General features: G+C 39.9%; 1 protein-coding gene across 8 annotated transcripts in view; it reads right to left on the bottom strand.

Moving 5' to 3' along the window:
- LOC132105639 (filamin-C-like) overlaps window positions 1-14,373 on the bottom strand; it is a 49,618-nt gene that overhangs the window by 5,358 nt on the left and 29,887 nt on the right. For 2 of the 8 annotated variants that reach the window (XM_059510916.1, XM_059510918.1), the window contains 26 exons: window positions 14,196-14,319; window positions 13,930-14,090; window positions 13,761-13,851; window positions 13,524-13,693; window positions 13,290-13,407; window positions 12,939-13,201; window positions 11,205-11,802; window positions 10,945-11,118; window positions 9,992-10,154; window positions 9,454-9,614; window positions 9,058-9,225; window positions 8,099-8,222; window positions 7,822-7,978; window positions 6,452-6,641; window positions 6,301-6,324; window positions 5,860-6,107; window positions 5,034-5,126; window positions 4,556-4,655; window positions 4,293-4,433; window positions 4,032-4,160; window positions 3,754-3,927; window positions 2,508-2,669; window positions 1,765-1,968; window positions 1,347-1,499; window positions 1,135-1,257; window positions 387-632 (listed from right to left, as the gene is read on the bottom strand). In XM_059510916.1, coding sequence (XP_059366899.1) covers window positions 387-632; window positions 1,135-1,257; window positions 1,347-1,499; window positions 1,765-1,968; window positions 2,508-2,669; window positions 3,754-3,927; window positions 4,032-4,160; window positions 4,293-4,433; window positions 4,556-4,655; window positions 5,034-5,126; window positions 5,860-6,107; window positions 6,301-6,324; window positions 6,452-6,641; window positions 7,822-7,978; window positions 8,099-8,222; window positions 9,058-9,225; window positions 9,454-9,614; window positions 9,992-10,154; window positions 10,945-11,118; window positions 11,205-11,802; window positions 12,939-13,201; window positions 13,290-13,407; window positions 13,524-13,693; window positions 13,761-13,851; window positions 13,930-14,090; window positions 14,196-14,319 — 4,459 coding nt within the window. The remainder of the gene's footprint in view (window positions 1-386; window positions 633-1,134; window positions 1,258-1,346; window positions 1,500-1,764; window positions 1,969-2,507; window positions 2,670-3,753; window positions 3,928-4,031; window positions 4,161-4,292; window positions 4,434-4,555; window positions 4,656-5,033; window positions 5,127-5,859; window positions 6,108-6,300; window positions 6,325-6,451; window positions 6,642-7,821; window positions 7,979-8,098; window positions 8,223-9,057; window positions 9,226-9,453; window positions 9,615-9,991; window positions 10,155-10,944; window positions 11,119-11,204; window positions 11,803-12,938; window positions 13,202-13,289; window positions 13,408-13,523; window positions 13,694-13,760; window positions 13,852-13,929; window positions 14,091-14,195; window positions 14,320-14,373) is intronic. The other 6 variants (XM_059510920.1, XM_059510922.1, XM_059510917.1 and 3 more) reach the window with 3 other exon arrangements.

The following is a 14,373-nucleotide window of genomic DNA, read 5'->3' as shown; positions in this document are numbered from 1 at the left end:
AAGCGGTTTCGAAACAAAACGTTGGTCATGAATTAGTAGTACAAAATGAGGATTTGTGAAGAAAAATGTCAGAGGATTTGGATATAATCCAAGAAGAGACTGGTTTTCCTTTGTTAAGGTAAGAAAACGTTGCTTCCTTTGCTCCTGTAAACAAACTCATACTCAGATGCGCACACTTTATTTGACTACTTTTGGACTGATGAAAAAAAAAAACACGTACTGCCATTATAACGCTTGGAAGAGCAAGGACAATTTTTTATATAACTCCAATTGAATTTGTCCTAAAGAAGAAAGTCATATACACCTAAGATGCCTTGAGTAAAACATGGGCTAATTTTAATTTTTAGTTGAACTAACCCTTTAACCAGTGATTAACACACACACACCCTCTGATTGTCGGCCCTGGGCGCTGCTGAAGGTTCCCCGGCTCTCCCTGCCCCGGAATCCACCGAAAACGTCCCTAAAGGGGTCGCCCCCCACCTGGGTGCTCTCTTCCACCCGCACTTCCCGTTTGGTCTCGCCTGCACGGGTCTTGCTGATCTCGGTGCGTTCTGTTCGTGTGTAGGTGTGGCTGCTGCGGGTGAAGGTACGCGTGTGCCGCTCTTGGGCCGACACCATCTGAAACCAGTTCCCTACAGACGTGGAACCCGAAAGACAGAGGAAGAAGGAAAAAGAAGGAAGAAAGGAAGCCATGAAAAAGGAGAAACAGAAAATGCATGCTTACGAGCAGAATGGAAACAAAATTCTGTATTCTTTTTTTTTAAATCAAAACAACTTAAATTGTATACAGTTTCATACAGAACCAATCTGATTAAGGAGACAGGAAGTGACACGTGTGACAGTGGCAAACAGGTGGAAAAAGAAACAAGCTTTATGTCTGAATATGCCTATAGAAGTAATAGGCGAAAAATTAGTAGTACAGTATATCAACAATAGGCGAAAGTACCCTACTGTGGGCGAGATTCTTAAGGGCACATAAAAATTATCCCATGAGGCCACAGCAGAGTAGTTGTGAATACTACAGAATGCTTCTGTAGTTTGACAGTTCCAACATGGTGAATGTAGTAAATGCAGTATCTACTAGACAGCATGTGATTGTGTAAAGGCTGGACACCTCATTCATTCTCTCCTCACCTGGAATCTTGAGGTTGAGGTCGCAAGTGCTGCCCACCGAGGCAATAGAGGGTGCCTGCCTCTTTCTGGTGATGCTCTCCTTCATTCTTCCTTCGCCCAGAACCTTCACTGTAAATGGACTTCCTGTGAAACAACAAGATGCATTTAAAAGAGTCACCCACCTCAGAAGGAAAGCATGTTAAAAAAACTTCAGTTTGAGGGTTATGCTGTACCTGGCACATGTTGGTCTGCAAATTTGATATTGATGATGTAAGTTCCGGGTTCGGTTGGGCAGTAGGTCACTTTGCAGGTTCCATCTTCCACATCCGAACAATTAATGTCAACTTTGCTGGGCCCCTCAATGGACAGACCGAGACCTCCATAACCTGTAACATATTGACAAGAACCAATGGGTTTTATGATTAAATACAGTTTGCAAAAGAAGCATGACTGTTAAGTGAATCTAACCTTCATAAATCCCAATTTGTACACACATGCTAGTTTATGCATTCAGTGAGCATGACAAATTTTACACATCCAGTCAGATAACGCTAAACATTTGTGTCAAAAGTGCTTAAGGTGCACATAGTGTAGTAAGTCTACACCTTAAGTGCATTATGAAACCCACAAATGTCCTAAAATACCATTTACCTGCAGTTCTGGTGTCCACAATGAACTCAGCCACTTCAAAGGTGTGTCCTTCAATCAGTCCTTTCCCAAACACCTTCACCTTACTGGCGTCTCCTATCTCAGACTGGCCCACCATGATCTTGAATGGGCTGTTGGTCACGTGTTTTCCATTCTTCTTCACGCTGACCACATGCTCACCCACCTCTTTAGGAGTGAAGGATATTCCTGAAGGCAAAGAGCAATGGGAATGAGTTCTTTGTTCAGGTTTACCGAGTATTTTATGGTAGCACGGTCATATCCAACAAAAAAGATAGGCCTCAGGGTTTGGCTTTACATCAAAAGCCTTTTCTGAGCTTATAACTGGTTCTCTTTGAAATCCCAGGAAGGAGCTCTTAGTCTCAAATCGGGTTTTTTGAGGCAAACACTACAGGCGTGAACTCATCAGAGTTTGTTTGCTGACATCTTGTTATGAAAAACCACATAGGTTCATCTAGTTTCTAAAAGTGTTAACATTACACTTGCAGTCTCACTATCTTGTGGGAAAACGTACATAAATATTGGCGACTTCTCTTGTTTTCAGGGGTGTACACAAACTTCAATAAGTCCAACCTGAACTTCCTGTTGGAAATTCAAAATCTGGTGTCTTTAAAATATCTTGGTAACTGAATCTATTCACAAATAATATGATCTGGCTTATGAATATTCTGCTTTATCAGTTCAGTCGTGATGCAGGTAGGTGCTGGCAGGCTTGACGTGTGACTTACCGATGTGTCGGTTTGGCAGTCTCTTCAGCAGGCAGGGCTCCTCGTTGCCAGATGGGGCTCTGATGCTTGCGGTCAGGGAGCTAAGGTCTGTCTCTGTGATCTTCAGTGACACGTCTGTGGATGTGCCAACGTTCAGCTCAGACGTCCTCATGGAATCATCGCCTTCATCAAGAATAAGACAGAAAATAATTAAAAATAACCATTTATGTTATGTTATGTTATGTTATGTATTGTTAAGCTGAATTTTCAGCATCATTACCCTGACCTTCAGCGTGACATGATTCTACAGAAATTAATCTAATATGCTGATTTATAATCAATGTTAGAAACAGATGTGCTGCTTAATAATTTTTAAAACCTGTGATAATTTTTTCAGGATTATTTGATAAATAAAATAAAAAAACAGAGTGTATTAAAAATATATATTTTGTATTATCTTATATAAAATGCTATTCAAAATGTATTTTAAAAGAAATTAATACTTTTTATTCAGCAAGGATGTGTTAAATAGATTTTTCTTAAAGTGATAGAAAAGATTTTTTGTTATTTTTTTAAGTTTTTAATTTTTTTTAAAACCATTTTCAAATTGTTTGAAAAGATTTATATTTTGAATAAATGCTGTTCTTTTTTACTTTTTATTCATAAAAAAATAATAATAATAATAATATCACAGGTTCCAAAATAATAAGCAGCACAACAGTTTCAACACTGATAATAAATTAGTATATTAGAATGATTTCTGAAGGATCATGTGACACTGAAGCCTGGAGTAATGGCTGATGAAAATTCAGCTCTACATCACAGAAATATATTACATTTTAAAGTATATTAAACTAGGAAACCAGTATCAAAAATTGCATATATATATAACACATATGATCCAGTTATTAAAAATAAATCACATATAATCCAGTTATTAAAAATAAACATTTACTGTGCGGGTGCAACCCCAGTTCCGTTGTGGAGAGCAGTGTTGTGAGGGGCAAAGTGAGAGTGAGACTGAAGGAGGGGGGAAACAGCTGTTTCCTGTTTCTAAAAACTCTTAGGAAGTGGCTCCTACTTTTAGAAGCACTTTACATGTGGTTAAATTCTCCAGGTGTAAAGGCACACGCACACACATAAACACACACAGCATCTAATTTAGTGCTTCACAGACATTATGGAGAGACATAACTTTGCCCTCTCTTGTTCATCCTCTCTCTCTCTCTCTCTCTCATACCCATATTTGGGCACATATACCCCCTACCTGTGATCTTGGCTGTAAAGGGGCTTCCAGCGATGTGCTTGTCATCAAACTTGACGATTATATTATAGTCTCCTGGGGCCGTTGGCAGGTAGGACACAGTGCAAGTGCCATCTTTATTATCTTTACAGCTGATCTCTGCTTTAGAAGGGCCTTCCACTGCCAAAGACAGACCACCTTAGAGAAGATGAGAGAGCAATGTGGGAAGTCAGAAGTCTGGCAATGTGAGACTAATGCAGTGTGACTGTGAGGCTGCCAGGCTTGGTGTATTTGGGTATTACCTTCTCCAGCATCCTTTGTGACGATAGTGAAGGTGGCGGGTTTGTTGACCATGCCATGACTCAGACCAGGACCGTATGCATTCACATGCCCGCTGTTAATAGTATCCACATAGAACTGCAGCGGACTTCCTGTAAGTGAGATATTGAAAGAGTGAGATTTCATGTTAAAAGATGAACACAGAAATGATTTAACAGACCAAATATAGCACAATTATTACATCTCCAGATTTTAGAGCAGCAAACCTCTAATTGTTTTGATACCTGGTATGTGGTTGCCATCATATTTGATGTCCATCTCATGTAGGCCCTTCTCAGTGGGGGCATATTTGACCGTCACAGTCCCGTCCTTGTTATCAGTGATGTGTGGACGGGCAGTTTTACCAGAGGGCATGCGTACCTCACCTTAAAAAAAAAAAAACCATCTTTGCAAAATACTGAATTCCACAGGCCTTTGTGAAAAGATGCATGCTTCCTAGCACCTCTGATAATATTTTTTTCATATATTTTTTTATAAGTGTTAATACCTGTAATCTCCCCCTTTTGCACAGTAAATGGAATGACCAGATTGAATGGGCGGAGCATTGGCTCCATGGCATCCACTGCAGTGACTGGTTCCTCTGTGGCCTTAAAGAGAAAGCGATTTTAGCATCACTGCACTGCTAACTAAGTACAGTGAGAAGATCTAAGTGCATGCAAAGGGTTAATGGCTGGAAAACAAAAAAATAGAAAAGGGCATAGGCTGGTTGGGCAGAAGTAGATGAAAATTTCATAAAAGCAGCTACAAAGAACCTTGTGCAAAACAACAGCTTTACCATAGGAGATCAACAACCTTTTCATTAACTCTACGAATGCATGATCAGCCCACTAGCTGTTTAATAAGCAGTCAGTAGTAAAGAACATGGGAGCTTAAGCAAAGATGGAAGAAATGAAAAGGTGTAATGATAAAGGCGGAGGAGCAGAGAGCGTTTAGGATGTTATCTGATGACTAGGGGTGGTGTGTACCCAGTGAGGGGTGTAGCCCTGGTAGGGGGTGTAGGGCTGCTGTAACTGTAGTTTATCACATGGTTCCTCGATTATAGGGATGGTATCAGATGCCTGGAGAAGGAGGTGGTCACATGTTTAGGGCTTCACACGACACACGTTTACATGCAGCTAATTCAATTCGACCCACTAAAGTGGAATTGAATCGCTAAGTTTAACATAATCTCAATGAATGAGGCACAAACCTGTTTTTATTTGGGAGAATAACTGTTTTGTTAAAACACACCATGCACTGGTAGACATATTTGAATCTGTTTATGATCATTTGAATAAAACAATACAAATATAACAAACACTACTTTTCAAAAGTCTGGGGACACTCATTTTTTTTAAGAAATTTATATTTTGCACCAGCGAGGATGCATCAAATTGATCAAAAGTAACAATGAAGACATTTAAATTGTTACAAAAATGTTTTGCGTAAAATAAATTTGCTGTCATTTTGAACGTTTATTCATGAGGAGTCCTGAAAAATAAATATTGTTTTCTAAAAAAAAAAAAAACATTAGGCAGCAGAACTGTTTTTAACGTTGATAATAAGAAATATTTATTGAGAATCAAATCAGGATATTAGATTGATTTCTGAAGGATCGTGTGACTCTGAAGATGCTGAAAATTCAGCTTTGCATCACAGGAATAAATTATATTTTAAAATATATGAAAAATAGAAAACAGTTATTTTAAATTGTAATAATATTTCACAATATTACTGAAACTATATTTTTTAATTTAAATAAATGCAGGCTTGGTGAGCATAAGAGGCTTCTCTCAAAAAGAAAGTGCTCACCACCACATGGAAGGGGCTGTTGGGAATGTGCTCTCCTCCAAAGCGAATGGTTATGACATATTTCCCAGGCTCTGGAGCAGTATAATAGATATCAAATGTCCCGTCTGCGTTCTCCACCACATCCACGTCTAGCTCTGCCCCGTCTGGAGTTGACACTTTGCAGGTGACTTTACCCTTCCCAGCAGCCTTTGCATCCACAGTGATAACGGTCTCCTCGCCAATTTGAATAGTGGGTCCGAGCCCAGAGCCTGTTCATGACACAGCAATCACAATAAAGCTATTTTACTACACCATTCAGAGAGTTATAGTGTGAATTCATGGGTCACTTTTTGATGTTCACCATAATGAGAAAAAAGGCCTAAACTGATCCTACATAAAAAGACTTGCGAAATTCAATATAGGTGTAATATAATATAACTGATGTTTAAAAAAAAAACTCACCCAATCCATGTCCCCCAATTGACACTACAAATCAACAAAACAAGCTGTTAGAATTCATGAGCATAAGATGCTGTTTCAAAACATAAACTAGATTGCTAAGATAACACTTTAAAAAAGCAATATGTCGGATAGACTTGGACATACAACTGACCTGTTACAAGGCATTTGCTGGCATCTCCACTGGGCAGCGCATGTATGCGATAGGGTGAGTATGGGATCTCATCTCCACCATATTTGATTGTAATAGTGTAGCGTCCTGTCGTATCTGGGACGTAGGACACGGTGTATGTTCCATCTCTGTTATCTCGAATGTTGGCTTTCTTTGGTTTTCCTTCTGGGTCCTGTAAAATGATATGAGTTGTTAAACACTGTTCATGGGAATGTGTATGTGTCTATATATTCGTAGGCTCTTTTGAGCCTTCATATAAAAATCTTATTTCTCATTTGAATTAGTGCAGAAATAAATATATACAGTAGCAGGCACGTCTGACTGTTAGTCATGTAGTGGAAAACCACATGTAGGGATTAAACCTAAATCTAATGGCAGGTCAGTCCACAGAGACCACTGTAGGGCAACATTAAGGGTATCAAGTCCCCTTGACCAGTACAAAATGATCGAGTATGGCTGCTTTGGAGAAAGGTTCACTCTTACGTTCAAAAATGGCACTTTTGTGCAAGACAGATTATGTTTCTGGATGCTTTTGCATTTGTGCAATTTGGTTTTGGTTTGAGTGAAGTTTTCTCCCTTCCTTTTCAGAATGGAAAGTAGCATGATTATTTAAAAAAAAAATCAAGGATCACCCTCAAGAAACTACAATTCCTAAGTCTCTTCAGGCACTTCATTGTCAAAGGAATATGGTGTATATAAAACAAGAGGACACAAAGACAGACAGACAGACAGATAGATAGATAGATAGATAGATAGATAGACAGACAGACAGACAGACAGACAGACAGACAGACAGACAGACAGACAGACAGACAGACAGACAGATAGATAGATAGATAGATAGATAGATAGATAGATAGATAGATAGATAGATAGATAGATAGATAGATAGATAGGGAATAACTAAGGCAAAACTAGGAAACAATTAAGGAGAAAAGCAGCCAAAGGAGCAGGGAAACTGGGGTAGAGGGTACAGTAGCAAGGGGACAGTCCATGAGCACTTAAGGGCTCAAGGCTAATGGGAGGAACGCCAGACATGGTGAGTTGTAACAACAAGAGGAGGCCGAAAGGAGGGGCCGCCTTACACATCCTTTCCTAAGAATATGGAAGGGGATGGTGCCCTTTACAATGTGGTTTTCCCACACCCTCCTACCCCAGTCCTCCACAAACACAGAGGCCTCCTGCCTGCACCCATCCGGACCCTACAGCGACAGCAGGGAAGGGGTCAGAGGTCAGGGCAGAGGGAAGCGGAGGGGGGACAGTGGCCGTTAAAGCACATGTGATCATCAAGGGAAACCTCTGTCTTAAAACATGTCAAAAAACAGGCCTGAGCAATTGCTGTTGTCACTTACCAGTATCTGTACGGTGAGAAGCCCCTCGCCTGCATCACGGGCATCGATGGTGAACTCCACCGGCAGGCTGGCGGGAACACCGGAAGCGTTCAGTCCCGGACCGCTGGCACGAACTTTACTGGCATCATGAGCAGGCAACACCTTGATCTTAAACGGACTGAAAAAGGAGAAAGAGAATCACATACATCTCATTTCTAAAATCAGCTTTGAAGATTTGATCAGTCTATTCGCTTCATTAATATTAAGACTTTATTAATACTTAAAGCAGCCAGCTCACCTGCGTGGCACTTCTTGGTCTGCATATTTGACACACACAGTGTAAGGTCCATCTTTAGCAGGAGTGTAGGTCACCGTGTGTGTGCCATCACCGTTGTCTGTGATATTCACTGGCTCTGTCATCCCTAGAATATCAATACAGTTGATCTCTCTGCATGCCTGTCATCTACTCTAGACAACTGTAAAACACTGTTGATGAATGTGTCTGCAGGCTTCAGATTGACATGACTGAATGCAAATCCAGGACTTTCTCCAGCACCCACTGTCATTTTCAAGGTCATCACAACCTTACACATAAATGTGGAACTAAAGCTATGGTCCTCATGTCCAGTCATTTATAAACTAAGTTGCATTTTTTTATATACACAACTGTTAAAAAATGTGGGTTCATATTTTTGTGGAAACCTTGATACCTGTACATTTATTTTTTTCAGGATTCTTTTTTTTTTAAGAAATTTCAAAAGAACAGCATTTGAATTTGAAGTCTTTCATTACTTTATAAATGTTTTTACTAGAACTTATGACCAATTAAAAAAAAACATCTTGTGTACAATACTAAAAGTTTATTGGACAAAATACTGTACATGCCCCTCATTTGTAAAATTTATTAATTATTAAATAAAAAAAACTTGCAGTTGCATTTAACTACAACTACAAAGTTGTAGTTTAAAATTTATAGAATGTCTTAAAAATGGCAAAATTGAATCCTGAGAGGGGAACACTGCTAAATTATTTATGTTTTATAGATATTTTAATAGAATTTATATAGACAATTTATAGATATAAAGTATCAAAATGCATAGAAACCACTTCCTCATGTTCGCTAAACACATACATGCATTCATACGTCAGTCTTCCCAGTATTCTAGTGTTTACATTTGTAAAAGATTGCAGAGATTCTAGATTGCATTTATACATGTCAAGGAATATGTCCAAACTCTCTGTGCAATCTATTTTTACCTGTGGGTCCATACAGAAGCACCTCTAGCAGGGCGAGTCCAGCTTTGCTGCAGTCCATGGTGAAGGTTTGAGGAACGTGGGCTCTTACTCCGCTTCCCAAACCAGGACCAGAACACTTCACCTTACTTGGATCCACTAGCTCCCTCACAGGCACCCTGAATGGGCTACCTTAAAAACCCACAGAAATTGTACAGTTACCATCTTTTTTCTTCAGAAAATTTTAAAACAGACCCTGAGGTATGAAATATTCAAGCATTAAATCAAACTGTCATAAAACGCCTTACCACTCTCATATACTCAAACTGCTGAAATTCAATGTCAATGCATAATTAGCTTGTGGAGTTCAATTAGAAACAAACCACGGAATGATTTGGACAGAAGGAAATTGCATCATACCTGGGATAGGCAGACCTCCGAAAGTAATGTTGACGTCATATTCTCCAGGAGTGAAAGGAATATACTCCACGCTACAGCTGCCATCTTTGTTATCTTTACAAGACATCTTAGCTTCTGATGGACCCTCGATGGCCAATCCAAGACCACCTGTGCCAGCACCCCTGAAAGAGAGGAAAATACAGACATGGAAGAAAATCTAAAAATAGTTATGTAATTACAGTATATCCAGCCCTGTTCACATCCAGTCCAAAGCATGCAAACAGCAAAGTTTAAACCAGTAAACCAGATTTTTTTTTTTACACCAGAACTATTCATTTAGGGGTTACTGCTTAATTTTCATCACTCCCAGTGAATGGCATTGAATAGTTGGTGAGTGTTTTTTTTTTTCATGCAAGCTATTTAAAAAGCATCTGTGATTGCATGAAACAATGGCTCATAGATAGTACTTCAGACTTATTGTGTTTGACTCGATGTTTCAAAATGAGCCCATTCCAGAACATGTTCATATTCAACAACAGGTTTTCGTAGAAATATGTACCTGGTCTCCACAGTGAAGCGGTTGGGTTTGTTGACCAGACCCTCTTCCAGACCAGGACCATAGGCACGTACACGGCTGGGATCACAACCTTCGGTTACCGCCACCCTAAACGGGCTCTTAGGCACAGGTACATCATCATACAGCACCTCTATCAGATGCACACCTGCACAAAGACAAAAATAACAGCACTCTTTCACCTTTAAATATGATGCTGGAAAGTACTTTCTCATTCTGGCAAGCTCCAATCTGATTGGCTGACTTTAATGGTGCCTCATTGCATCTTATCCTGTCTGAGAACTGTCTTTTTTGATAGAAAGAGTCTGTGTGGCTATACAGAGAGGGACTGTTTTTTTTTTCTCTCTCTCTCTCAGTCTCAATCGATAGTTGTGATGGAATATTATCAAGGCATCATGGGAAAACAGACATCAGCAGTTTCTGCTCAAAACACAATGAACAATGAATGAATTTCCATCTCGCAACACTGACCTCCACACGGAACAATCAATACAGCAGCCGTGCTCAGAATAAAAGACAGCTCTGAGTATATGTGTGTGTGTCCCATGATTCACAGGGAGGAAAGGGAGGTTCAGTTCAGAAGAAATACCAACATGGCCTGTTAAATTAATGAAGACTAGGGTTGGAAGCACAGGCCGGCTTCAGTCAGGATGAAGCAAGAAAATGACAGACTTTACACAAACTATATAAGCTTTAGTTATTGCTTGTCAAACCAATGTGCATGGATAACTTTTTTTCTGACAGAGAGAAAGAAAGTTTTTATTTAGTTTTTATTGATAATTTGATTATTGTAATATAGTAATTTTTGATTCATTAAAATTTTCATTTAATTTAATCACTAATAATGTTCTTAAAATTTGTGCATGATTCATCTAAATGAAAAATCAGTTCAGCAAACAAAAATATAAAAAAAAAATTCTATGTACTGGATATCTTACCATCCTCAAATGCTGTATACTCCACTCTATAAGTGCCATCTCCTTTGTCAGTGATGTACGAATCAGTTTTGGCACCTGATGGGTTAACAATACGAACTTTGACGTGGTTTCCACCCATCTTGCTGTGAACCCGAGTGTCAATGACAAAATGTGTAGTGACCTCTCGAAGCACCCCTGTCAAAATACAGGGGTTTTGAAGCACATTGCTAGACACAATGGTACTAAACACAAGCACATTTAGATGGGCCATTTTACTGTACCTCTGGGTTCCACTCCTGGACCGTAGACCTTGATTCCACTTGTATCGAGAGCAGGATCCACCTGAACCCTCGCAGGGAACTTCGGCACTGCATGTCCTCCATATTTAATCGTGATGGTGTACATTCCATGGAAAGGAGGGATGTAGGTGATAGAATATGTTCCATCACTGTTATTCTGGACATGAACCTCAGCCTGCGCTCCTGAATCTGAAATAATCTCAATGGTCAACTCCGCCTCGCCTGCTTTAGAGCAGTCCACTGTGAACGAAGCCGCTTCATTGACCTTTCCTCTCTCCAGCCCTGGTCCGCTAGCTGTGACCTTGCTGGGGTCAAAGACAGACTGCACCATGGCTTTGAAGGGAGAACCAGGGATGTGAGCATCAGCAAAAAGGATGTTGATGGAATACTCTCCAGGCTCAGTGGGCAGATAGGATACCGAGCAAGATCCATCTCCATTGTCCTGGCACTCAATCTTGGCTTCACATGGACCCTCCACAGTCAGCCCGAGACCCCCTGTACCTGCACCTTTGGTGTCGATGGCAAATGGAGCGGGTTTACCCACAATACCTCCCTTTAGGCCAGGGCCATAGGCTCGTACCTTGAAGTAAAAGTTAGACAAAACTGTTGTCAAGATTGTGTTTCAATAACATATTAAAACAGAATTCTTATCAGAAATAATCAAAAAAGTCATTCAACCTGAAAAAGAACCAGTTAATATAATACTTTAATGTAATTAAATTATACATGTGGTACATGTGATAAGCAGAATAATAGATTCCAGAACTCTAGAGTATTAAAAATTAATGCACATCTAAGGTGAAATGGCCACTCTGGGTATGCACTGGATTTTCAAAAATTCAACAGTCCAACGTGCTTTAAGAGTACTAGAGGACAGTCCAATATTTTTCAAAGCTGAACAGCCTTCATCATCTGTATCCATTTATGGTCAGAGATCTGTATCTGTTTCGATATTGTACAGACCAACCATCTAATGATTCTCAGTGAGACATCGGCCCAGTGACAGAGTATGGTGCAGTCATTCCACATGTGGATGAAGTACCTTGTTTGGCACACCTTTTCACCTTTCCCTGACAGATTAATTAAGCACAGCTGTTCTGTAATAATTTCCCACAATGGCTAAATGGCCTTTTGTGTTTGTTTTAGGCTTCTTCACTGATATACAAAATAGAGCATCTGGCTCAAGGAGAAGAAAAACCCTCACTGGAACAATCCAGTCCTGTAGATAACAGGCAACAAACAAAAATTAAATTAAATTAAATGGGTTGTCTTTGTAACCAGCATTCCTGAAGTAAACCTCTACAAACAGAAAATTTCCTTGCACTGAGGATCAAGAAATGTTGTTCTACAAAATCTGGTTGTAGTTAAATTTAAACATTCTGACTTCAGTTAGTGGTTCATAAACTCTCTGAAGGTCTTTCTGATTTGTGAGGTAAGAATTGCACGGTACAGTCCAATTTCTCTGGTTACTCCTAAAATGCATTCCATGTTTCTCCTCTTATGGAGAGTTTTATCTAATTCCGGCCAGCTCATAGTATATTTGTAGCCATAAGTTTAAGGAAGTGTCCATGAATGACTTGAAATGTCAAGTTTGTATCTCTAATGAGATAATTTGGGTAACAAATGTTACCAATTAAAAGGATTTGCAGAAATCATGAAAATTCAGACAATGACGAGTAAACAAATGAATCGCATTCTCCTATTTGTGACTCCTACCTTTGAGGGATCTGGAGGCATCTCTCCCTCTACCGTGAAAGGACTTCCAGGCACAGGGTTTCCATCATAGTTGATGTCCACTTTGTAGGGCCCCTCTTCCGGGGGAATGTATTTAACAGTGTACACCTCATTGGATGTTCCAGATTCAACCTTGCACGGGATTGGCCGGCGAGAAGGTGATGTAATCTTGACGTCCACCTTTCCTTGACCTCCCGCACCACGTGTGTTAATGGTAAACTCCTCATCTTTCCCTACATCGACTTCTAAACAGATAAGCACAAAAAATATGTACAATTAATACAGTCAATATAGCTAGAATTACATTTCACACATAAGCTGCTGTGGACTTACTGTTGTTGAGTCCTTGAACTTTGACCTTGTTGAGATCCAAAGGAGGAGCAACAGTGATGGTAAAAGGGCTTTTGGGGATGGGGTCACCACCATGGCACACAGATATGCTCATGTTACCCTGGTTCACAAAACAAACAGGATAGAGCAAGATAGAATTTATAATATTATAATTATATAATATAACCACTTGGTGTCCATTTACATGAACAGCAACCCAGTGTTGGAGTGCCTCACCTGCTGTAACGCAGTGTAACGCACAGTGAAAGAATAGTCATGGTTATCGATGATCTCAAAGTCACTGACGGCTTCTCCTTTCCCAGCTGTGGTAAAGTGAACCTCAGGTGTTGCCTTGCCTGCTCCTTTAGTGTAGATCGTGAAGTGGGTCGGCTTGCCCACTTCCACACCTGTGGCAAAGACACATTAAATGAAGTTGAGATAAGCTATCTTTACCTAATATTTAATCAAACTGACCTGTCTTGTTGAGTCCGGGACCCTCTGCTTTCACTTTATTGGCATCATGGGATGGATCAACTTTGATACGGAAGGGGCTGATTGGAATTTCCTGTTAATTCGTTACAAAATGCATTTATAGATCTCAAATTGCATTGAGAATAATTTGGTATTATTGACTGAGACTCACTTGATCAGCAAATAGCACCATGATGGTGTACCGTCCTGCTCCAGGGGGCGTATACTTCACTGTGAATGTGTCATTGTCATTTTTAATGATATCAAAATCAATATCTGCTTCGGCAGGTCCCACCACGCCAGGAGCACATTTAATCCCAATGCTGACATCTCCTAAGGAGAACAGAACAGATGGGAGAAGAAGAAAATAATTTGTGATCAAATTCTGTCAAATGTGACCATAATAAGTATTACGGAAGCAATGATGTTGGCTCTGACCTTGTCCGGCCTCACTGCAATCCACAGTAAAGTATGTGGGTTCACTGGCCTTCAAGCCAGTCTTCTCTACTCCAGGTCCATGAACCTTCACGTTCTCTGGATGACTGCCTTCTCCAATGGCCACCTGAGAAATGTAGAAAGACCAGAGTACTGTAAAACTAGAAATTTAAAGCTTCTG

Source organism: Carassius carassius, chromosome 26, assembly GCF_963082965.1.
Source record: "Carassius carassius chromosome 26, fCarCar2.1, whole genome shotgun sequence".
Taxonomy (NCBI): Eukaryota; Metazoa; Chordata; class Actinopteri; order Cypriniformes; family Cyprinidae; genus Carassius; species Carassius carassius.
This window is presented reverse-complemented; position numbering and strand designations above follow the sequence as displayed.